Source organism: Leptonychotes weddellii, chromosome X (genome assembly GCF_054177405.1).
Source record: "Leptonychotes weddellii isolate Sample4059 chromosome X, ASM5417740v2, whole genome shotgun sequence".
NCBI classification, from domain to species: domain Eukaryota; kingdom Metazoa; phylum Chordata; class Mammalia; order Carnivora; family Phocidae; genus Leptonychotes; species Leptonychotes weddellii.
The window spans coordinates 10,983,371-11,007,321 of record NC_138385.1 but is presented as its reverse complement, the minus strand read 5'-3'; the positions used below and the strand labels follow the sequence as shown (position 1 = coordinate 11,007,321).

Below are 23,951 nucleotides of genomic sequence, written 5' to 3'. Positions count from 1 at the left end.
TAACTTTGTCCTGAATTAAGTAGGAGGACGTCTGGCTCTACATTTAAAATGATGATACAAGTTAGGGAAAACCTACCGAGTTCCTATATTATATGGACGTTAGATGAATACACTTGGTGTTTTCAGTTTTGAATCTTGGAGACCTGAGCGCAAGAAAGGCCATGATTTTCTGGTACACGCATGGCTTTATTGATTTTTCAATTGGTTCATAAAAAAACAATTTATATACGTTAATTTAAACAGCTTCTTGAACACATACTTCAAGTGACTCACGTAGTTCTCTCTCTCATTAATGATTTAACTAAGCATAAAGCAGTTATCAGAAAGCTGGCCATGTTTACTTTCAAACTTAGTTTTTCAATGTAGAAAATGGAATCGGTGAAATCTGGGGGAAAATGTGATTCATTACAACTATTTGGCTTCTGAAAGCATTCATAGTGTTACTAGCTTAGATTTTATCTTATTCTAACAGATACAATTTTTTTTTTTTTAGAGGAGAGGGGAGGGGGGAAGGGAGAGAGAGAGAGAGAGAATCTGAAGCAGGCTCCAGGCCCATGGTGGAGTCCGACGCAGGGCTCAATCTCATAACCCTGAGATCATGACTTGAGCTGAAATCAAGAGTGTGATTGTTTAACTGACCGAGCCACCCAGGCGCCCCCTAACAGATATAAATTTTTAAAGTAGTAAAGTGCTCAATTCAGCATGTGGAACATTTCTTTCTATTTGCCCAATACTCTCTCTTTACAGTGAGTGCTTTTTCTGCCTTGTATAATACAAGAAAGAAATTGTTAACTGCTCAAAGTCATGAAGATATTGTCTTGTGCTTTTAGAAACTTTGACTCTAGGTTTTATGTTTAGGTCTAAGATCCAACTCAAATTACTTTTCGTTTATGGAGTAAGATGTAGGGATGAAGGTTCATTTCTTTTACCATATGGATACCCAATTGCTGGAGCACCATTTGTTAAAACAGCCTTCCTTTCCCTATCCAGCTGACTTGGTACCTTGATTGAACATTCATCGATTATGAATATGTGGATCTATTTTAGGAATCTCTATTTTTCTATACTAACTCCCATACCACACTGCATTCATTATTGTAGCCTTATAGTTAGTCTTTTTTTTTTTAAGATTTTATTTATTTATTTGAGAGAGAGAGAACACATGAGAGGGGATAGGGTCAGAGGACGAAGCAGACTCCCCGCCGAGCAGGGAGCCCGACGCGGTACTCGATCCCGGGACTCCAGGATCATGACCTGAGCCGAAGGCAGTCACTTAACCAACTGAGCCACCCAGGCGCCCTTTATAGTTAGTCTTGAAATCAGGTATGTAAATACTCCAGATTTGGGGGATTCTTCTGTTCTGGATTTTTTGCCTCTCTGTATACATTTTAGAATAAACCTGTATTTTTTTTTTTTTTCCAGAAGGGGCTGCTCAGATTTTGACTGCATGGACTCTAGAGGTTGATTTGGGGACAATGGATTTCTTAACAACACTGAGACTTCCAATACTTAAACATGGTTTCTCTCTCCCTTTATTAGGTCCTGTTAAATGTATCTCAGCAGTGATTTGTGGTTGTCAGTATAGAAGCCTTAGATATCTACTGGCAGTCTACGGCCATACCACCCCAAACGCACCCGATCTCGTCTGATCTCGGAAGCTAAGCAGGGTCGGGCCTGGTTCGTACTTGGATGGGAGATATCTACTGGCAGATTTATTCCTATTTATTTTACAGTTTATATTACTAATGTAAATCGTATTATTTTTTGAAATTACAATTTTTTTTCAGTTCTTTGTGGCCAGAATATAGAATTACAATTTATTTTGTATAATGATTATGTATACTATGGCCTTATAGAATTTACTTATTACTTCTAGTAGGGTCTTTTGTGTAGAGATTCCTTATGGTTTTGTACATATATATGGTCTGCTCAGCATGACAGTGCTGCCTCTTCTTTTCATTTTGTTTTCTCTCTTTATCTGAGGTATTGGCACTGGCTATAATGGAAATAGGGAGAGTGAGTATCCCTGGCTTGTTCCCAATCTCAGGGCAACAGCTTCCAATACTTCACCATTAAGTATGACGTTAGTTGTGGTTTTTCATGAATGTACATCATCAGATTGAGGAAATTCCCTTTATTCCTCATCTGGTGAGAGTTTTTACCATGAAGGAGTATGGCGTTTTGTCAAGCGTTTTTGTGTATCTATTGAAATGATGACATAATTTCCCCCTATGTTATGTTAATATGGTGAATCACACTGATTTTTAAGTGTGTGATGCAAGTATTTAAACATCCAATTTGAAATAATTTGAATTTCTCTTATGCTTTCTTTTTGGTCCCATGTGTTCTTTGGAGGTATGTCATTTAATATCCAGATAGCTACAGATATCAATTCCTTTCTTTTTTTTAAGTAGGCTCTGCACCCAACGTGGGGCTTGAACTCACGACCCTGAGATCAAGAGGCACATGCTCTACCGACTGAGCCAGCCAGGTGCCCCCAAATATCAGTTTCTACTATAATGCTTTTTAAGATTTTATATGATTGCACTCTTCTGAAATGTACTGAGACTTATTTTAATGACCCAGCATATGATCTATCTTGGTGAATGTTCCATGCATACTTAAAAGTAATGGTGTATTCTGCAGTTGTTGGCTGTATGTTTTAAGTAAATGTCAATTAGTTCAGTTATGTCAGACTCTTCTGATTACTAATTATCTAAATAATTCAGCAATTCAATAAATATCTAAATAATTCAACACCTGGGGCGCCTGGGTGGCTCAGTCGGTAAAGTGTCCAACTCTTAGCTCAGGTCTTGATCTCAGGGTCATGAGTTCAAGCCCCACATTGGGCTCCATGTTGGGCATGGAGCTTACTTAAAAAATAATAATAATAATTCAACAACTGGTACAGAAAAACTTTGAAAGGTGATCCAGATTTAGACTACCTAAAAAAAAAAAAACAAATAAGAAGTGACCCTATTTGTGGGCTCCCATGTGTCCAGATATTTATATTTAGCCCTGTCACTTGTAGATTTTGTTTCATGTCATAAATGATATTCAGAACCAAAAAAGTTACTCCCGGTATATTAGATTCATTTCAACCCAGTGTACCATTACCCAGACTTCTAATACAAGTCCAAAACTAGGAATTCAAAGGAAATATGTGCATATGATAATAATCTCGTTCACAAAAAAGTCTGTTTTCTTTTTTTGTGATACCTCTTTATAGATAGCTCAGTATTACTTAGGGGGAAAATGTACAAGAATACTGGGGCTTATTTCAAAATCCAGAAATTTTATGTATTAAGGGTTTGGTTGGGGTGCCTGGGTGGCTCAGTCATTAAGCGTCTGCCTTCGGCTCAGGTCATGATCCCAGGGTCCTGGGATCGAGCCCCACATAGGGCTCCCTGCTCGGCGGGAAGCCTGCTTCTCCCTCTCCCACTCCCCCTGCTTGTGTTCCTGCCCTCGCTATCTCTCTCTGTGAAATAAATAAATAAGATCTTTTTTAAAAAAAAAGTGTTTGGTTAATAGAAAGAAATATCAGATTAGCACTCATTGCTTCATACTACCTTCAGACATTAAGCCTTGGACATAGACACGGCTGTGTGTGTGTGTGTGCGTAGCTGAAAGCTACCATAAGGAAATAATGTGCTCTTAGAACTAGGTGAAAACACACTGGTAAAACATTCTTAGACATTAAGGCTGGTACCTTAAAAGCATATCATCAGTATTTAGTTCTGAAGGATCTCTTACAAGACACCACAGTATCTGAAACTCTCTTCCATACCTATCAACCTTGCAGGGAAAAGTTTAACATGTTTTAAAAATCTTTCTTCATTAATTTAAAACCGTTAAAGGAAAATATTAAATCCTAGCAAACATAACAGGTTTGCAGCTCTAAGTGCAGAGAGGTTCTTACCCTATGTCAACTGCATTCTTGGTGGAGCTTTAAAAATTTTAGCCTTCAAACAAATAGTATACAGTCTGTTCATATTATACCTGTAACTTTGGCATTCCGAAACCTATAGTCACCGATTAAAATCTGCGCAGTGTTTCCTGGAATCAGACCTTCTTTTCTTCTGTTTAGATTTTTCACCAACCTAAATAATAAATGAATTAGTAGCCAACAATGGTAACATACAGTAGTAAAAAACAAATACATCGCATTACAGTTCAAATTTTCACAAAGCTATTGCATGTATTCAACGACTTTCATGACATTGTGCTTGAGTCCTTTGAGTAACCTACAAAGGACTTAGGTTACTAGCAAAAATGGTTATTACTTTAATGATCCGTCATTACTTTTCACCCTTGTGTGTATTCTTCCACCTTTAGGGTCAAAGTACACAGTCAATGTAGCATTTCAGTTAAAATTATTGACACAATGGAGACAGAACTATTTCACATAAACATTCCAAAAGATTTATGGAAGCTTCATTCAGTCCTCTTCCAAACAATATTTCCTTCCTGCTCTGGGTTCATTATAATTACACAGTATATTTGGCAGAACCATCTTTGCAATTGGTGCCATATGAAAAATGCATCAGAATAGAACGGCAAGACTAAAAAGTCAATATTTGAATTGATAAAGAGAAGGGTGGCTATGTTGTAGAGTAGCAAAGCATGGTTCCTGGAAATAGTGAGCATTCATTAAAAATGTGATGAATTAATGAATGACTTAAATGACCAAATGTAGTATGATCTGTAGCCATTACAAAGCCAGATCTATCAGCTGAAATGTCTGAGCCAAAGGTAAACCACAAAAGAGCATGCAGACTCACAGCATTTCATTCTTTCAAAGCATTTTTCACTCACCAAAGGTTAACATTCCTTTCAGTGAGCTATATAGGCATAGCTGAAGCAATGAAAATGAAACACTGATAAGAAATGTGGTATTTCTGCTTCTTGCGACTGTATAACAAAGATACAAGTAAAGCAGAACATCGGATTAGATATCCGTATGCCCCTGGCGGAGGTCATCGTAAGCACTGAGAACACACCTACCATTGACCTTCAGCATCTTCATGGAGAAACTGAATGACATCTCCATTTCTAATCAGGAGGTCTTCTGGGTCCCTCTTCCTACAATCTGCTAGGGCTTTGTATTTGCCTGGAGACTGGAAGGTTGTTTTGAAAAATTACATTACAAATTTGCTTGTAAAAGAACTTGCATTAACTGCATGTTCTGTGACATAAAGAATGCACTCTTTACTTCAGTGGTAATAGGGGTGGTTACAGCAGCTTAGGCAGGAATGAACACACGGAGCAGAACATATGTTTATTTAACCTGAAGAATTCATTTTTATTCGCAAAAAGAGAATTACACAAAAAGTAACAGAGCATGACTAATTTGACTTATATGAATTATAAGCATAAACTGAGAAAAAGCCCAGCATGAAAATAATTTTTAAATACTGTTATTTGTAAACTATGCTCATGGAAAATTTATCTAGGCACATATTAAAGGCAGTGGCCCTGAACAAAGACCCACTAATACCCTCAAAAGGATTTCTGGGATTTGTATCATTTTGCACAGGTAAAAATAATAAGCATGAAAACTCTGGGTCCAATAAAAGCATATTAAACCATACTGTTGTGCTTTACTTGGCCTTAATCTTTTGGCAGCTATAATGTGAACTTGATTTATTAATAAGCTAAATTACCCAAGGCACACTGATTGCACTTCGTTACAAAGTAGATAGAGAAGAAATAACTTTCAAGTCCAAAAATATTCTTTTTTAAGAGATTTTATTTTTAAGTCATCTCTACACCCAACATGGGGCTTGAACTCACAACCCTGAGATCAAGAGTCACACGCTCCCCCGACTGAGCCAGCCAGGTGCCCCAAGTCCAAAAGTATTCTGAGATGAGGATTTTTCTAGCACAATATCTTACACATTGAATACGTGAATTTAAAAGGAGTACCGTGGCTAAAAATCTTTTAAATGAAAGAATTATGTGGCGTTGATTCTGTGCACATGCAAAGGAGTTAACCTGAAAACAATATCCACATCACTTGGGCTTAAATGTCTTTTGAGAAGTACTTTTATCAAATGGGCTGAGGAGCAGATAGGGAAGAGCTACCTGCCATTTCCTAGAGTAGCTTCATCGAATTAGGAGCCATCTCTGACACCGGCCTCTCCAAGGAAGGCAGCACCCATTCTTTCTTAGTTTTTGACTTGATAAAGTGAGGCTAAGAGAGCATCTCATTCCAACCTGTTTTGCTTTTTGGCTTTGGCGATATTTGGGGGGAGGGGCGTGGTACAGGTGGTAGGATCTAGAATGCACTGTATTGCTCTTTTGTATGTTTTCTTTAGTAGCACAAGTCAGGGAGTGACGGCAAGAAGAGAGAGCTTATGGGGTTTTTTACATTCCCATCCTCGAGGATTAAAGTAGTCATCAACTCTGCATATTTGCTTTATTTTCTGACACCCGAGCTGGGAACATGCTGACTCAAGACCTGGCAGAAAACATTTAAACCCAAACTGGTTTCCTCTGATTTTCGGCTTGCATCTGAACAAGTGCCTCTCCCATCTTCAGACAGAATTCATGAGGGAAACCACCCTACACGTACGTATTATGCTCACTGTATTATTAAGAGAAAGAGTATTCTGTTACTTTTTTAAAGAAAGCATTCCAGAGTCGATGCTACGCAGCTTTGCGACTCCATTACACCAACATTAGAGCTGCCAAACTGAATGTGTTCCTCTGACGGGCACCAAGGAGCATCCCACCCTCCGAGCTGCTGACTTCAGGAAATTGCAGGTATACCCTAAACGGTCCTAACCCCCCCAAAATCTACTAGGATCCTAACCATACTGCACACTATTTCTTCTATCAGTTACCTTTACTCTAAAGAAAACTCCTTTAGTTTTACGGGGTGCTCCCTTGCTCTGTTAGGCCGATTTGGTATCACTAATACGTGTTTTGGCAGCCCACGAAAATATACTCCCCAGATGTTCTCAAGTAGTTTCATACGTGTAAAGTTTATTCCCTAGATTTGCCAATCTGGCATCTAAGCTGATTTTTAAAGTATATCTGACTCTCCTTCGTTCTCTGATTTTATCTCCTATGCTTAGATTGAAAACACAGTGGTCAAGTTCAGCTAAAGATAAAACTGGTCGATATACAGGGACTGGAATGATGGACCATTTGTCTCGTCAACTTCAGGAGGAGCACCACGTATAGCTCAAATGAGCTCTTGCAGACAGAAGTGCTTACTACTGAGTGTTCGTGGTAAGACTGGTTTCGAATCTTCTGGCGATGACATCTACCTAAATGACCTCAAGGACACGGACAAAAGATTGCCCCCACATGCCTGCCTACTGCATCAGTAATACTGCCCTGAGAGTTTTTATTTCTTTATTTGAATATGTCATCACTAACCATTAGGGGCCTTTGTTCTTCTTCATTGTCATTGTAAGAAGTGAAGAAATAGTTGCTTGACCATTCCTCGGGGTCTTCAGAGATTTCTGCAGGTGAGGACACCTGGGTCCAAACTATAAGAAAAACATGGAAGGGGGCAGTTACTTAATGGTGCTGGTCCAACATAGGAAGAGAAGTAAAACTAACTATAATAATCAAGGCTGTCACCTTCAATGGTCCAAGAATATCTTTATATAATAAAACCTCTGATTAGCCTGCACTATTTTAGAATTTCTGAAATTTCAGAAAAGGCCTGGAATGTCATATACTCCTTTTACTTTTTAGGATGGTTTCAAGTTGGAGTTGGTGGGACAGTTATCAAAAATAAGTTAAACAATGTTCCAGAGAATATTTACCCTTTCTTACAGAAAATAATCCCTTTCCCAAATTTTTTCTAGGGCATTTTTATTGGTCCTACTCAAATAGCACTTAGAACATCCTACCTAGTAATATTATTATCTTTAACTTGTCTTATCTCTCTTATTAGGCAGAGACCATGTGTTATGCATTGTATGTTCTCTAAGAGCCTTATGTGTAAGAGGTACTTAATTCATACAATATATTGAATTGACACAGATTAAGCAACCTAACATAGGCAGAGAATTAACAGAATCTCATCTTGGCCACACTAAACCATTCATGTTGTCTTGGAAAAGTCATGTCAGCTTTTTCTGATTTGGTTTCCTCATCTGTCAAATGAAGGTATTGGTACCAGGCTCTCTGCTGACTGCTCAGGGGGCCACCACGCAGATGACCCAAGGGCAGTGGCTTTCAGTTGACCAAGATTGTCACTTATTTCTCTTCAACGAGTAGAGAACCCCTCCAGACTCAGGCACCTTGCACTTCTCTAACAGTGATCACATTTCATTTTAATTGCTTGCTGAATTCTCTTCCTCCCCTCCTGGCTTCGTAGGGATGGCAGCTGAGTGTCTCTTAATTAGACTGTATGCCCAAAGCTCTGCACAATTCCCGGCACCTGGGCTGCGTTCTATTTGTTGAATTAAACACCTCGTTTGAAATCAGCTTAAATGAGATAAGGTGCAAAAGAAAAAAAATAAATATTCCAGCTGTAAATGACTCTTCTCTATTCATAACAGCTATGGTGTATGGGTCTTGTTCATCTCTGCACTATATAGCAGGGGTTCCCCCACACTTGAGCATGCATCAGAAAGAATCACATGGAAAACGTGTGAAATCACAAATGGCGGGGCCTCGCTCCCAGAGTTTCTGTCTCAGGTCTGGGGCAGACCCAGAAAATCTGCCTTCCTTACAAGTCCCCACGTGATGCCGACACTACTGGTCAACCACCCCCACCCCCCCGCCTGCAGTGCCCACCAGAGTATCTTGCACATGGAAAACAAAAGAGCCTTATAAAAATGGCTTCGCTCTGGTTTCTTTATACAAAGGTAAGAGAGAGGTAGATTTCCCGAGCTAACAATGGCAGAAAACAACGTGCACAGCCATGGGCCTCGCCTCCCTGGGGCGGTTACGCATACTTGAGTTAGCTTCAGCTGGAACCGATGCCCCTGCCTCCCGGACTTCCACCAGAGCGCCACTGGGTTCTGGCTCGGTTTCCTCGGCTCCCAGAAAAGATCCGTGCTGCCTTCTGAAATAGTAAATGTGTAAAAATAAGTGAGCTTTTATCCAGTTTAAGAATAACAAGACATTAAAAATGGTATTTTTTCCCCACTGATACCGTATGTTAGGAACATGCTCTGAGAATCATTCAAACACAGCTGATTTCCCCCTTCATTTAAGTCTGTAGAATGATAGTTCACAATATAACAAAAGTTTAAATTTTAGGCTCCAAGCCAGCAAGGTCTCTCTTTAATATGCAAGGAAAAAATGCCTTCTGGACCCACGGCAGTTATATTGTTTAAAATTCCTATTGTGTGTTGTATTATATACTTGAAATTTGCTAAGAGGTAGATCTTTTTTTATTAATTATTCTATTGTTTATTGTTGTTAGCCTTTGCTTTTATTTTTTTTTAAGAGGTAGATCTTAAGTGGTCTCACCACACACACACACACACATAGAAGGATGGTTGGGCTTAATGATTCACAATGCATATGTATATCAAATCAAGTTTTACTCTTTAAAGATATACAAGTTTTAAGTGTCAACTATAATTCAATACAGTTGGGAAAATGTAAACAAAAAAATCCCATAAAAAGAGGAATGTATTGGTTCATGTAACAACGTCTAAGGATTAATGTTGAACACATACGGATCCAGGTGCTTAAGTAATGTCATCAGGAATCTGTTTCAGCATTGCTTTTTCTCTGTGTAGGTTCCCATCTGTGCTTCCCCGTTCCCCCAGTCACATGTGGAAGGAGAAATGGCCCTAAGCTCAGAGGCTTAATAGAACTTTTCATTTCAAAGAACAAAACCTCCTTCCTGATAGCTCCGATAAAAGTTGTGGCAATGCCCATCGTAGTCTAGGTCGGACTACATGTCCATCCCTGAACTAGGAGAAGATAATAGTCTGGTCATCTGAGCTATATGGGCTGAATAGAGCAGAGAAGGTTCTTGAAGGGAAAATCAGAAAGCTATAAAAAAAAATCCCTGTTGCTTGCTGTATGATCTTTTAACCTCAATGAATTAGGTAAGGTGTATATAAATGTCACTGAAACCTTAATCTGATTAATACTGTTGGGCTGTATCACCTACTGTAAAGTCAATTACTGTATGAAATCTAAAGACTTTCCTTCCGTGATCTATGACAAAAGATTGAGTATTGTGACTCTGGAAGATAAAGACTTCCACTGTGACTTTTAAATGATTTTCCTAAAGCCCCAGATGGGACCAGCACACTTTGATCCTGATTTTTAGCTACCTCTGAAAGGTAGTATGCAACAAAGAGAAAAAGAGTACTTTTATTTTATTTTAAAATTTTTTAAAGATTTTATTTATTTGAGAGAGAGAGTGAGAGAGAGAGAGAGCACAAGCTGGGGGTAGGGGCAGAGGGAGAGGGAGAAGCAGACTCCCCGCTGAGCAGGGAGCCCGACTCAGGGCTCGATCCCAGGAGCCCAGGATCATGACCTGAAGGCATGACACTTAACTGACTGAGCCACCCAGGCGCCCCTTTATTTTAATTTTTTTTAAAAGAGTATTTTGGGGGGGGCAGCTGGTGGCTCAGTTGGTTAAGCTTCCGCCTCTTGATTTCGACTGAGGTCATGATCTCAGGGTCATGAGACTGAGCCCCGTGTCAGGCTCTGCACTCAGCATGGAGTCTGCTTAAGACTCTCTCTCCCTCTCAGAAAAAACAATCTTAAAAAAATTATTTTTAATAAACCATTCAATGATCCCTATATCATGCAGATGCTGCATGGTGAATTTCTGTGCAAAGGCTTTGGAATCAGTGTGGGGATTCTTTCTGCATATATGCACATGATCTATGGGCAACTCCGTCTTTTAGGATTCCTAGAGGCAGAATATGAAGACATCTCTAAACCAGCAACAGTGCTATCATTTAGGGCCGCTACCTTCCTCAAAGATTTCACGGTTGTATGCAGGCACAGTGTCCTCCCAGGACCCATACCTCCTCTCTGACCACATAGAAAGAGAGGCCAAGCTGCCAGCCAGCGGTCTCCATCTAGGGACAGTGGAGTTGTGGGGCCAGCAGTGACTGCCAGTCCTTCATCACTCGTACCACTCTCTTTCTCCAGTCAGATGGGAGGTGACCAAAAATATTTTGAAGAGAAAACCTTGAGAGTGCAGCCACTTTTCACCTACATGCCCCTCCCCCCAGGATATACCGAGAACAAAGCATTTGTGATCATGTTTAAAAATTAGCCCAGGGCGCCTGGGTGGCTCAGTTGGTTAGGCGACTGCCTTCGGCTCAGGTCATGATCCTGGAGTCCTGGGATCGAGTCCCGCATCGGGCTCCCTGCTCGGCGGGGAGCCTGCTTCTGCCTCTGACCCTCCCCCCTCTCATGTGCTCTCTCTCTCTGTCTCTCTCTCTCAAATAAATAAATAAAATCTTAAAAAAAAAAAAAAAATTAGCCCAAACTCTCGTATTATTTTTAACATCAGGGGGAACAATGGGATAATGATTAAGGACTATCAGGCTCCAAGTATAAGGACAGAGCTGAGAAGATGATGCATTTAAGGAACCTGATGAGTTATTGCTAAAAGGGAGGGTAGTCTGTGTCCGAACTACTTGATAATGATGTTGACTCCTGTACCTACGGAAACAGAAGATTGCAGGAGTGATATTTCTTAAAGAATAATCACTTACTCATCATTCCGCTGAGAAGAAAGCTGATCCTGTTCTGTTAACGGATTATGTTGCTTTCGTTTTTTAACTGTGAAAGAAAACAAAGCTTCTGAAAGCATCATTGAGAAGCCACACTTCTTCCTTGGAAACCAATGTCCTTCACATGTGCAAGTGCATGCACACACACACACACACACACACACACACACACACACACCATTCCTGTTAGAGTTAACCTTCGCAGGCTTGAAATAACCAGACGAAAGGCCAGTCTGGATTTCAAATATGGAAAAGGACTGAACTGTGTAATATTTTATCAAGAAATTCAGGCTTATAACCATCACCATGCCAACACTACCAAGCACTGATTCCTTGAGGTGCTTGGTAGAGTTGACTCATAAGAAGGGCTTAGAATTAATTTAACACAGTTCGTTTGCTGTATTATTTTGCAACTGCTTCTCAAGCACCAGAGTTCCCTTTCTAGTGTAAAGTTCATTTTCCAAAATAGTTTAAACAACCCCTTGAATCTTGATCTTCTTCTAATTAGTTTAACAAACCCTTTCGTTATAGTCTAAAGTATCAGCCCCATTCCCTGTACCAATTATCACAAAAGCTGAGTCAATGAGCTGTCACTGTACTTATTCTGAAATTACCTGTCATAAGTTCCTGTTGTTTCAGCAAAATGCTTCTTATTTCTTTTAACCATGTCATCTTCACGTCTACGTTTGGAGCCTAAGGATTTTAAAAGGGGAGGAGGGGAGGACATGTTTCCTTTGAAAAAGAACCTTTATAATGAAATAAACATCACTATGTATATCAAGCATGATCTACATCCTAAACCACTATATTCAAGCTCTGCCATTTTGCTTCTTAAAACTTCTAAGAAGCAAGTAAGTAGCCATCGGTTAGATGAAATAATAGTCAAAACCATTTCGAAACTGCCCTTAAAAAATAATGCTCAGAGAAAAAGTGAAATATAACCTAACTTCTTGTTTCTTTGTAGGAGGGTTCCTTTATTTTTTTATTTATTTTATTGGGGGGGGTCCTTTTAAAACTATAAATGCTTTTTATGTCTCATTTTGGTAAGATAAAACAAGTTCTCCTGTTTCTGAAAAGACAATCTGCTGCAATCTTGATAACTTACAAGGTTGTAGAAGGAGAGCAAGAAGTCTTATATCTAAATCAAGCCAAGAAAATGTGTTTCTATGGATTCTAATCACCTAATACAGAATTAAAACAAAGAAAAAACACTGAGCACTTTCGACAGGGTAACAGCACATTCGCCTGTGTCCCGCATCAGAATGCCAAGCACAAGAGGAACCCAGAACCATTCTCAATCGGTAACTCTAGAAACCTGATGGGGACAGAGGAGCCATGTTCTTGGCTATCAAGCTAGAGTCGATAAGTATCCTGGTGTAGTTGTAAAACCTCAAAGCCCTAGACAGCCCCAAAGGCACTTCTCAAGTCAGAGAGAACATGGGCTACCAGAAAACTGTGTAACTGCTTCACAAAGATTATTAAATAATCTTTAAGTGATCTAGGTGAAAGGAATGAGAACTTTTATAATAACGTAACCAACATTGTTTTTGGTTGCAAGTTCAGACTTTTGTGTCTTAACACAGGTTATGGTTTCTAGAATAATATTTCAGTGACCAACCTGGACAATATAAACTTCTTCCTTGCCAGCATACCAGATTTCAAACTTGCGGTTATCACCTTTTACATATTCGGTGATGCCAACTTCATCCATCTGTAATATTTTGGTCAAAATTTTCATGAGCGTTTTACTTGGAATATGAGATTACATTAAATCTACCCCCCCATCATCTTCTAAGTGAACCAGAATTTCTCACTTGGCAAAATACACATTTTATATTCAAGAATATGAAATGATAAATACAATCACAGCCCTATTTAAATGTTTTCACTGAACCATGCACTTATAGCAGAGATTACATGCTCCATTCCAGTGACCGAAACAAATGTCATAAATCTGAACATCCAACTAGTCCCCCTATGATTGAATCCTACTATAAATTAACTGCACACAATTAAAACAAATTATCATGTCAAACACAGGACTAAAATTAAACATCAATAAAAAAGCTCATCCAAAATTAAGTTAAATGGTTACTTTTAAAAATCATTTGTCAGATAAATTTATCTTATAGATCATTACTTATCTCTATAGAAGTTTTATAAGTGACAAACATCCAATTTATGGGGTGGGGGAAACCAGCTGGGTACACAAGGCTCTCCTCTATTTCTACCAACCTCTCAGCTTCTCTAGAAAACAAATGATCTGTCATAGGAGAGTGAGATCTTGTAGCCAGTGAAATTTTTATATGCAATATCCCTTCCTTACCATGATTTTTCTTCTCTGTATGATTGTGCAGAGCACAAACTCTTCCATTTTCTTTCATCCTGTGCTGCTAATAGCTTGGTTAATTCCATTTTGAGCAATTTCCTTCCCTCATACACACATTCTCTTTTAGTCCTCTTCTGCCTCCTCTTTTTGTTCAATTCCAGTCTAATTATCTAAAGGAATATCTCACTCTCTGTTCCACTTACAAGCCCTCCAAACGGCCCTAACTGGAGCTGATAAGCATTAAAAGTACTGCTAGTGAGATCGCATAGCCAGGGAAAGAAAAGGGATTGTGCTTAGAAATGAAAGGAGATCTATACATATAAGAGTCTCTGACACCTATCCTGAATGTAATCAGCAGTGACTTCCAGAATCTCCAAAAATATCTTCATATTCCTACTCAACTGCTCTAGCTAAACCTACTCTTGCTCCAGCATCAGGATTTAAGATAAATAATAATCTCATGTTCAATCTCTATTTCAATTGTGTTTCAACACATACTTTTCTCTCGGTAGCATAAGATGGATAGTGTGCGGGGCTCTGGAGTCTGAGAGGCCTGGGTTGGAACTTCATCACTGACCATTAGGAGCTCTGTGTTCTGGTGCAAAGTGCTTAACCTTTCTGAACTACAGTTTTCTCAATTATAAAATGGGAAGAATACCTACTTCACAGAGTTTATTAAGGGATTAAATAGCTTGCATTAAATGCCTAGATCATATAATGAGCTTTTTTAAGTATATGAGTTTGCTTTCTAAACTTTCCCTTATTTGAATTGCAAAACAGTTTTGTGATTTTTCATTGCATACATAGAGCACATCGTTATAGATTAAATGAGCTTTTTTGAGTTACCCTGGAAATCTAACCATGATGTCTATCAGACAGTACTGTCCTGAGTTCCAAATGATTCACTTACTTCTTCCACTGGAATACAGTCCATTTGTATTTTGTGGATGTATATATTTTCCCAAATAACAAACTATAAAGGTTTTATGGAAAGGCTTTTAAATGTTATTAAACGTGACTATACCATGAAATGTTCACTATACCATGAAATTCACTCAGTTTTAGAATCTAGAGGCAGTTAAAGGTCTAACTATATGAGTATAGTTATATAATATACTATATAACATATTATAATAAAATAGCAAGATAACAAGGCTGATTCTATAGTCACATCCTAATTGTGGCCTCTGCCTTATCTTTCACATTTTCATTGATATTCCTGGTAGCTATGAATATAAATGCTTTATTATAAAGCATTTGATCTGAAGACATCTTGTTAAAAGTCACCCAGGGGGTCAAGAACTCTGCAGTTATGACCAACAACTACCAATCTTAAGACTTTTATTTCTATCTCTGGAATAGAGTTTATTTACTTCTTGGATTAGTATAATTTTAAAAATTGACTTTGAATCACATTAACAAAAAATATAGCTAAACTTAAGTGCTACGAAGCAGTTAGAAGCAAGATACTGTGTATAAACCAGTCACGTGGCTCTATCTTAAGAACAGTTTCTGAGACCAGAAAGAGTAGAAAGAAAAAGAGGATCATAACAGAATACAATTTATGAAAATTAAACTAGATGTACACAGAACATTAATATGCATTTAACAAAAACACACAAACTGAAGGGCATACATCAAATAAATCAGAATGGTTGCTAGAGGGGTAGAGAGGAAATTAAGTGTGGAGAATAAGGAATGAAGGAAGGAGTAAAAGAAGGAATGAACAAAACACAAGGCCTTTCAGCAGGGTACAGTAATTAAGAGCATGGACTCTAGAACCATCATCCTGGGTTTGAATCTGCGCTGTGCAGCTTACTAGCTATGTGCTCTTGGACAAATTACTCACTTCTCTGGAAGTTGGCTTTCCCATCTTCAAAATGGGGTTAATAATAGTTCCTACTTCATATAAAGTTGCTATGTGGGTTAAATGAGTTAACATTGCTATTTATAAACACTTAGAAGAGTTTCTAGCAAATAGTAAGCACTGTGTGTATGTTTATTAAGTTAAAAAAAAAGATGATAATAAATGCATGAACTGAGGAATCCAAAGAACTCAAATCTTGGCATTTGACTGTGACCTTAGGGCCTTTCCTTGGCATAGAGGTGGCCGACTTAAAATACAGCATGCAATCATCAGGCCATGGGGTTCTAGCCTGATAGGATGAAGTCAAGACAAGAGTCCACTAAAAGGGACAGGGAAGCGGCTCAGCAGTGGAGAGCATTCTGCATCCATCCTCTCTACCAAGAAGAAAACTCTGAAACCAGTAACCCTGATGGTTATGTCACACACTGACTAGTATTGCTGGCCAGCATTTAATCCTGGAATCTCACAATAGGAAAGCAAGAGGGTAAGCAGAGTGAGGCTTAAGAAGTCCACCAAACTTCCATCTTTCTCTGTCAGCGGAATCACCATTTTCCTAGTACACCTGGTCTAAATCTTTGCAGGCATCACTGAATAATCTTTTTTTTTTTTTTATTAGAGAGAGAGAGTACAAGTAGGGGGAGCAGCAGGTAGAGGGAGAGGGAGAAGCAGGCTTCCTGCTGAGGGATGTGGGACTCGATCCCAGGACCCCGGGATCATGACCTGAGCCGAAGGCAGATGCTTAACCGTCTGAGCCACCCAGGCGCCCCCTGAATAACCTTTCTTATTAAAAATGCTAGGCGTGGGACGCCTGGATGGCTCAGGTAATGATCTCAGGGTCCTGGTATCGAGTCACTACATCGGGCTCCCTGTTAAGCATGGAGTCTGCTTCTCCCTCTCCCTTTGCTGCCCCCCACCCCGGCTCATGCGTGCTCTCTCTCTATCTGTCAAATAAATAAAATCTTTAAAAAAAATGCTAGGCATTTTTGGGAAACCAAAGAAAAACCACACTGATTTTTGTTCCTTCAACTGTCAGGTATTATTTCTTTCCTGTATCTAGTAAGTCACCAAGCCCATCTGTCCACCTTCCACTGAAATGTGTCTTGCAACTATCCCACCGTTACCATGGTAACCATTATAGTTTGAATTCTCATGACTTAGTACCCTCTTTCCAGTCCTTCCTTACTCTATTGTACTTTAGAAACATTCTGTTGCCCATAATTGTGACAAATTAAAGGTAAAAAAAAAAATCAATACACACTGGAGATACTACATCTGGGTCCAACGTGCCTATGGAGGTCAAGTCTCTTCCCCAGAAACAGATATATAGACAGCAAGAGATCTAAACTCCAGCTGAGGTCAACTATAAAATCTTGGTTCTCTGTCAATGTTTATTAGAGACATAAAGTAGACCAATGGAGATTTTGGGGACGTGGAGGTGGGTTGCTAATAGCAAAGGAGCAACTGGGCATCTGTTGTAAAAACAGCAAGTTTTAAGGAAACGTGACAGCAGAGCAAGTGGACAGTAGGAAGAAGTCCGAGACATAACTCTGGGCAGGAACTTTGTTACGAACAGCATGGGACTGTTGACCTTCTGGGGAGAAACAAAAGCGGGGCCTGCTTATCTGCTAGACTCCTGACACAAACACCTCAGGACACATTGCTTGTCCTCTTTATCACTGCTGCTGAAAACGTCATCAATTCGCAAATGGCTGCCAACAATGAAAGAACACGCTCATAAAAAATGACTCAAGCGATGGTGGTTGGAGAATCGAGGTAATAGTTTTCTCTATGTTCCAATTTTTCTATAACCACTATTATGTTGATTTTACACTTTATTTTTTTTAAGGTTTTATTTTTAAGTAATCTCTACACCCAACGTGGGGCTCAAACTCACAACCTCGAGATCAAAAGTCGCACACTTCACTGACGGAGACAGCCAGGCACCCCCGGATTTTACAATTTAAAACTTGAAAGATAAAATTAACTAGGATATAAAAAATATCAAATTCGCCAGCTATAGGTTTGTATGAATTGGAAGTTCCTCTTGTCAAATGTCAAAACCTGCTGGGAATATCACTGGATTGCCAGTGACTCCCTCAAACAACGCTGACCTCATTTTAATACCAAACTAGTATTAGGACAAAAGGACAGTTTGGGTTATAGGAGAGAAGTTATAGGAAGGAAGAAGATGTGGGCAGGATTCAGCTGTAGGTGGCTTTGGACACCCAGGAGGGAAAGGGCTAAGGAATGGAGGAGGGATACAAAAAGAAAGGTGGGAGTATGCTAAGCACAAAAGTTACCCACTTTTATTTATTTATTTTTTAAAGATTTTATTTATTTATTTGACAGAGAGAGAGAGAGCACAAGTAGGCAGAGAGGCAGGCAGAGGGAGAGGGAGAAGCAGGCTCTCCACTGAGCAGGGAGCCCGACATGGGGCTCGATCCCAGGACTCTGGGATCATGCCCTGAGCCGAAGGCAGCCGCTTAACAGACTGAGCCACTCAGGCACCCCAAAAGTTACCCACTTTTAAATTGCATGGAGAAAAAAGAAGAAACTCCTTCCTCATCTCTCCCATACAATAAAGGCTCCCTGCTACCAAGACCATCAACTCTACCCAGTACCACTGGTAAGAGAGTGCTCATGGGAGAACCTGGGTCATTTCAAGTGCCTGGGATTGGAGTGAGAGAGGAAAGGAAGGAGGTAAGGCTCTGCTCTCCCTCACTCTTATTTCAAAAGTTCTGTGTTACCTGATTTCAACACAAGACGTCTGCTTAAGCTTTTGTGGGCTGGAGGTGGATGAAGCAGGTGAAGGGGGTTCAAGGGTACACATTTCCAGTTATAAAATAAGTAAGTCCTGGAGATGGAATGCACAGCATGGTGACTTTCACTAACAAAACTCTATTGCATATTTGAAAGTTGCTAAGAGAGTAGATCTTAAAAGCTCTTGTCACAAGAAAAAAAAATTGTAACCATGTGTGGTGATGGATGTTAACTGGATTTACTGTGGTGATCGTTTTGCAATATACACAAATATCACATCATTATGTTGTACACCTGAAATGAACATAGTGTTGTATGTCAATAATACCTGAATAAAAAGATTTCATTTAAAAAAAAGGAGTACACAACTAAAGTATAAAACCATTCATTTCACTTGCAAAGGTGTACAAACTTTATATATATATATATATGAAATAATATTATGTTACACAATTTAAATTGTCTTACTTTCAAACAGTGCTTAAAACTGTATGATGGGTATCTATCAGAGCCTTCTCCACTTTCAACACGCCTCTTACAAAAAACGATGGCTTTTTCATACAAGAAGAGATGCCGCTGCATTGGTTTGAATCTAGCAAAATCCTTCATTTTTGTAGCGCCTTTCTTGTGTCCAATCCAAACACTGAATGCGCCCTGCATTATCATCTTGCCCAGTTCATTTAAGTTTCCCTATGAAGGAAAATCAACACTCATCAGTACAAAGCACAGCTACATTCAGACCTCTGCCATCAACATGATACCGTTTAGCATGAGCCACTAAAACCCTGAAATGCAATTTGTACAGGTTTTACAATTTTATTCATCATAACTGTTTACATTAACACATGCCCTGTGTCACACAGGTACAAAATTAGAGCGGGAACGAGAGGCAGAAGAAACCTCCTTTTCCCTGGCTTCCTATCTCCATGTGGACCTTTCAACTAGGGTAGCTCTGCCCATCTTCTCAAACCTGACTGGTGACTGACATCTACCAGAGCAAGCATCACAACTGGGCAGAGCTTACTCTAAAGACTTGATTTTTTTTTTCCACATTTATCTTGGATTAGGGCAAGCAGCAATTCTGGGACAATACGTCTCCTTAGAAGACCCCAACAGTTCCTTCAATCAGGGTATGTCAAGGCTGGAGCTGGAGGTAGGCTTTTAGGGACAAGGGGATATCACAAATCCATTTGGCTGCTGATCTGAAGCCAGTTCTTCATCTAGCACTGTCAATAATGCTGACATTTGGATCTCCATTTTTCTGCCCTTTTTATTTCTCACTTGGTTCCAGGAGACAAAGAAAGAGCTCTTAACATGTTTACCCACAAAACTGCAACAAGCATTAAAATTTACTCACAATATAGCCATTTATTGCAATCTGATGCATAGAGTCATTAACTGACTTCAGTAAATCCAGCATTGTGTCAAGTGCCTCCTTTAATTGTTCAAACCCTTGGCAGCCTTTGCTATATTTCAGTAGCTCCTGTAATTAGAAGTCAAGAATTAAACTTAATATCAGGGAGGTATTAATAGCTGGAGAAAATGAATACATTTTTGGCTAACATGCTTTCAAGGAGGAATCTAAAGACAATGTCATTTTTGGAGTCATATCTTTCATTTGCTATTTGTCACATTAACCCTCTATTTTAAAAACTGTGTCAAAATTTGGGAAGAAATGGAATAGTGACTAAACAGTATCAAGTAAAGGGCACTCAGTGCTCTTGGAGCTGCAGAAAAACAGCCATTAGGACACACTAGAGATTGATTTTTAAAATAATTACACTTTTTTGGCCCTCCAAATGCAACAATTTGTTTTCTTTGTTTTGCATAGACCATAGAACGTGGTGAACATGTATAATATTTGTTTAGTTAATGATCGTAAAAGTTCTGCATTCGTTATCCATACATCAACGTAACTTGTGTGGATAATTAAATAGCTAAAAAGACTCTAGAGAGTCTCTGCTTACATCTAGGCATCGGGCACTTGATCGCCACAGTGAAGGAGGAAGCATACTCCAGCCTTCCCATTCACTGAGCCTCCCTGCTCCTGGAGCTTCCTCACCAGCCGCTTCCTTTTTAATGGCTTTGCCACATCTCACCCACAGCAGTAAGTAAAGAAAGAAACAAATGCTTCGTGTAATTACCTTTAACAGTAACTGATATTTAGTGATTCGTTGCACGGGTTTGAGTAAATAGGAATCCAGACCAAGTCTGTGTTTTAATTTTCTTTGACATTCCTGTCATTAAAATATAATTATCAGTAAATTTAAATTAAGACATGTACCTGTGAAAATGCCAAGTGTACACTGATTAGACCCAATGCATGCAGGTTTCTTACATCTCAAGGAAAATCTACCAGGAAAGCCGCTGTTACGGACCGTATGGAAATTATAAGCGGCCATAAATGTAAAAAAAAAAAAAAACAGAAAAACAAAAAAAAACTACTGTAAACATTATTTCAAGGATTTGAGAGGTAGAAAATGCTAAAATTTCAAATACAAATAAGTTTTTACATAAAATGCACATTGATGTGGAATGCTTGAAAGATGAGAAAACAATGAATGGCCAGAAATGAACATGATTAACGAAACATGACTAAAAATGTATTTAAGAAAATTAACAAAAGGCTCAGCTCCACAGGCCAAGGCCCAGAATATAAATCAAACTGGGTATGAGAGGGAGTTTTTTTTTAATATCACAAGAAAAATACAGACCTCATCAACTGGTGCTATAATTCATCTGATTATTGGCTCAATGCCATGATAAATATAAGGGTCGTGACTTTGGGTCCTGGGAACGCTGTAGGGTCCATAATGACAGCAAGATGGGGCCGATTAGGATGAAATGTGCATTTAAGAACTACAGAACGCAAAGGGAGTAGGAGAGGATATACATGTGTAAGATCTGGGACCTGCCTCTGGATATGGATAAAAAACAATATACAATCTAATTCAAACAGTTAGGGGGCGTCTGGCTGGCTCAGTCAGTGGAGCATACGACCCTTGATCTCGGGATTGTGAGTTTGAGCCCTACGTTGGGTGTAGAGATGACTCAAAAAAAAAAATAAAATCTTTAAAAACAATTCAGTTAGCAACTTATGGTTAAAGATCATGGACTGATACATGCATGTAGCTCTCCTCACTCATGAAGCCCAACTAAAATGATTTTTAAGAGTCATTTTTACAAGACAAAACCCAAGGTTACAAAGATGGGAGAGGAAAAACCATCAACCAAATCTGGAACCTGGAAACCAAACTGACAGGTGGTAAGCAAGTGAGCACGCTACAGAAAAGTGAATCTCAAGCTGACAGAGGGAAAAGCTAAGGTACAACTAACTCAGTTTCCCCCTCCCTCCACAAAGAGTCCAGAATCACAGACATCAAGTACCCCTGAAAGTGAGAGATGAAGGTGTGTTTGAAAAAAATATGGTTGTTGAAAGTCTGTTTAAGAAGTAGATAATTGTGTAAGACTGATGAATCACAGACCTGTACCCCTGAAACAAATAATACATAATATGTTAATAAAAAAATAAAGAAGGAAAAAAATAAATAAAATAAAATAGATGTCTAGGAAAAAAAAGAAGTAGATACTGGGGGAGGGGGCTAAAAAAGAAGTAGATACTAACAAGTGTTGGTGAGAGAGTGGAGCAATCAGGCACTACCAGAAGGAATATAAAATGGTACAGCAACTTTGGAAAACAATCCAACAGTTCTTCAAAAAGTTAACAGAGAGTTACCAAACGACCCAGCAATTTCATACCCAGGTATATGGCTGAGAGAAATGAAAATATATGTCCACAGAAAAAACTTGTACACAAGAGGTGGAAAAGAACCAAATTACCATCAACTGATGAATGGGTACATAGAAGGTCAAATACCCATACAATGGAATGAAGAACTGATAACATGCTACAACGTGGATGAACTGCAAAAAAATGATGCTATGTGAAATCAGTCAAACACAAAAGATCACATATTTTGATTCCATTTATATGAAAGTTCAGAACAGGCAAATCTAGCAAGATAGACAGTAGCTTATTAATTGCGAAGGCTGTAGGGGTTGGAGGAATGTCGGAGGTGTTTACTAAAAGGTATGGGTGGGTTTTTTGTGGAGTATGAAATTGTTCTTAAACTGACTGCAATAATGGTTGCACAACACTGTGGATAGAGTAAAACTACTTAATGGCACATTTGGAAAGGGCAAATTATTTGGTATTTTCATTACATCGCAATAAAGCTGTTACAAAAAAAATTAAATGGGCATAAAAGTATTTTTAAAAAGGGAGAGAAAGGGGGCACTGGGTGGCTCAGTTAAGCATCCAACTCTTGATTTTGACTCAGGTCATGATCTCAGGGTCGTGGGATCGAGCCCCCTATCAGGCTCTGTGCTCAGTATGGAGTCTTCTGGGAATTCTCTCTCTCTCTCCCCCTCTGCGCCTCCCCCTGCTCACACGCTCACACTCTCTCTCTCTCTCAATAAATAAATAAATAAATAAATAAATAAATAAATAAATCTTTATAAAACGTTTAAAATGGCAAATTAAAAAAAAAAAAAGGTGAGGAAAGAGAAGGCTCTCTGAAAGCCATGCCGCTATACATAACAGGATGGATGCCTCTCCCTCTGGAGAGCAGAAGAACAGATGTTTATCTGAAAAGAGTGAAACGGAAGGCCTTTGAGCTGGGGAATAGCAGATCTAGTTGAAGACAGAGTACCATACTGAAAGCAAAGAGATTACTTGAATATTTATGTAGCCAATTAAAGACTCCCAGCCTTTTCCCCCAGCTTGGCTACCAGAACACTGACAACCAGATCCTTATTCACCAGGAAGCTCAGCAGGGGCTCTGCTTCTCTCCCTCCACCCCTCCCCCTGCTCATGCAGGCGCTCGCTCGCTCGCTCTCTCTCAAATAAATAAGTCTTTAAAAATAAATAAATAAAATTTTAAAAAATTAAAAATTAAGTGAGTAAAAAAGACAATTGCAAGAAAAACGAAAGGGATGGAAAAGCAACCATCTTATACCACACGATTCATCTGAGCATAGGAATTACATAGTCTTAATAATTTAACACCATATATCTATATAACTAAACTTATAACCATAGTGGATGTTTTGGAGGAAAAGAAGTATGTGTATGTGTCCAGTGGTGAGGCAGAGGCAGTGAAGAGGGCTAAAGTAGCAATATAAACATGTTTTTTGGAAACATGGAGGTAAATACCAAAGGAAGTAGCTAAAAGAACTGAAAGTGATTGCCTCTGAGAAGCAGCATATATATTTGTGCGCATGTGCGTGTTTTGCAGCAGGGTCAAATTGT

General features: G+C 39.1%; 1 protein-coding gene across 1 annotated transcript in view; it reads right to left on the bottom strand.

Moving 5' to 3' along the window:
* Positions 1-1,648: 1,648 nt before the first annotated feature.
* Positions 1,649-23,951, bottom strand: part of MCF2 (MCF.2 cell line derived transforming sequence) — a 58,686-nt gene continuing 36,383 nt past the window's right edge. Inside the window, exons 18-27 of the mRNA XM_081808181.1 lie at positions 20,785-20,877; positions 19,998-20,123; positions 19,109-19,330; positions 13,303-13,395; positions 12,299-12,377; positions 11,667-11,733; positions 8,922-9,031; positions 7,387-7,499; positions 5,005-5,117; positions 1,649-4,100 (exon numbers count right to left, since the gene is read on the bottom strand). Of these exons, the coding sequence (XP_081664307.1) occupies positions 3,989-4,100; positions 5,005-5,117; positions 7,387-7,499; positions 8,922-9,031; positions 11,667-11,733; positions 12,299-12,377; positions 13,303-13,395; positions 19,109-19,330; positions 19,998-20,123; positions 20,785-20,877 (1,128 nt within the window). The 3' untranslated portion in view covers positions 1,649-3,988. The remainder of the gene's footprint in view (positions 4,101-5,004; positions 5,118-7,386; positions 7,500-8,921; positions 9,032-11,666; positions 11,734-12,298; positions 12,378-13,302; positions 13,396-19,108; positions 19,331-19,997; positions 20,124-20,784; positions 20,878-23,951) is intronic.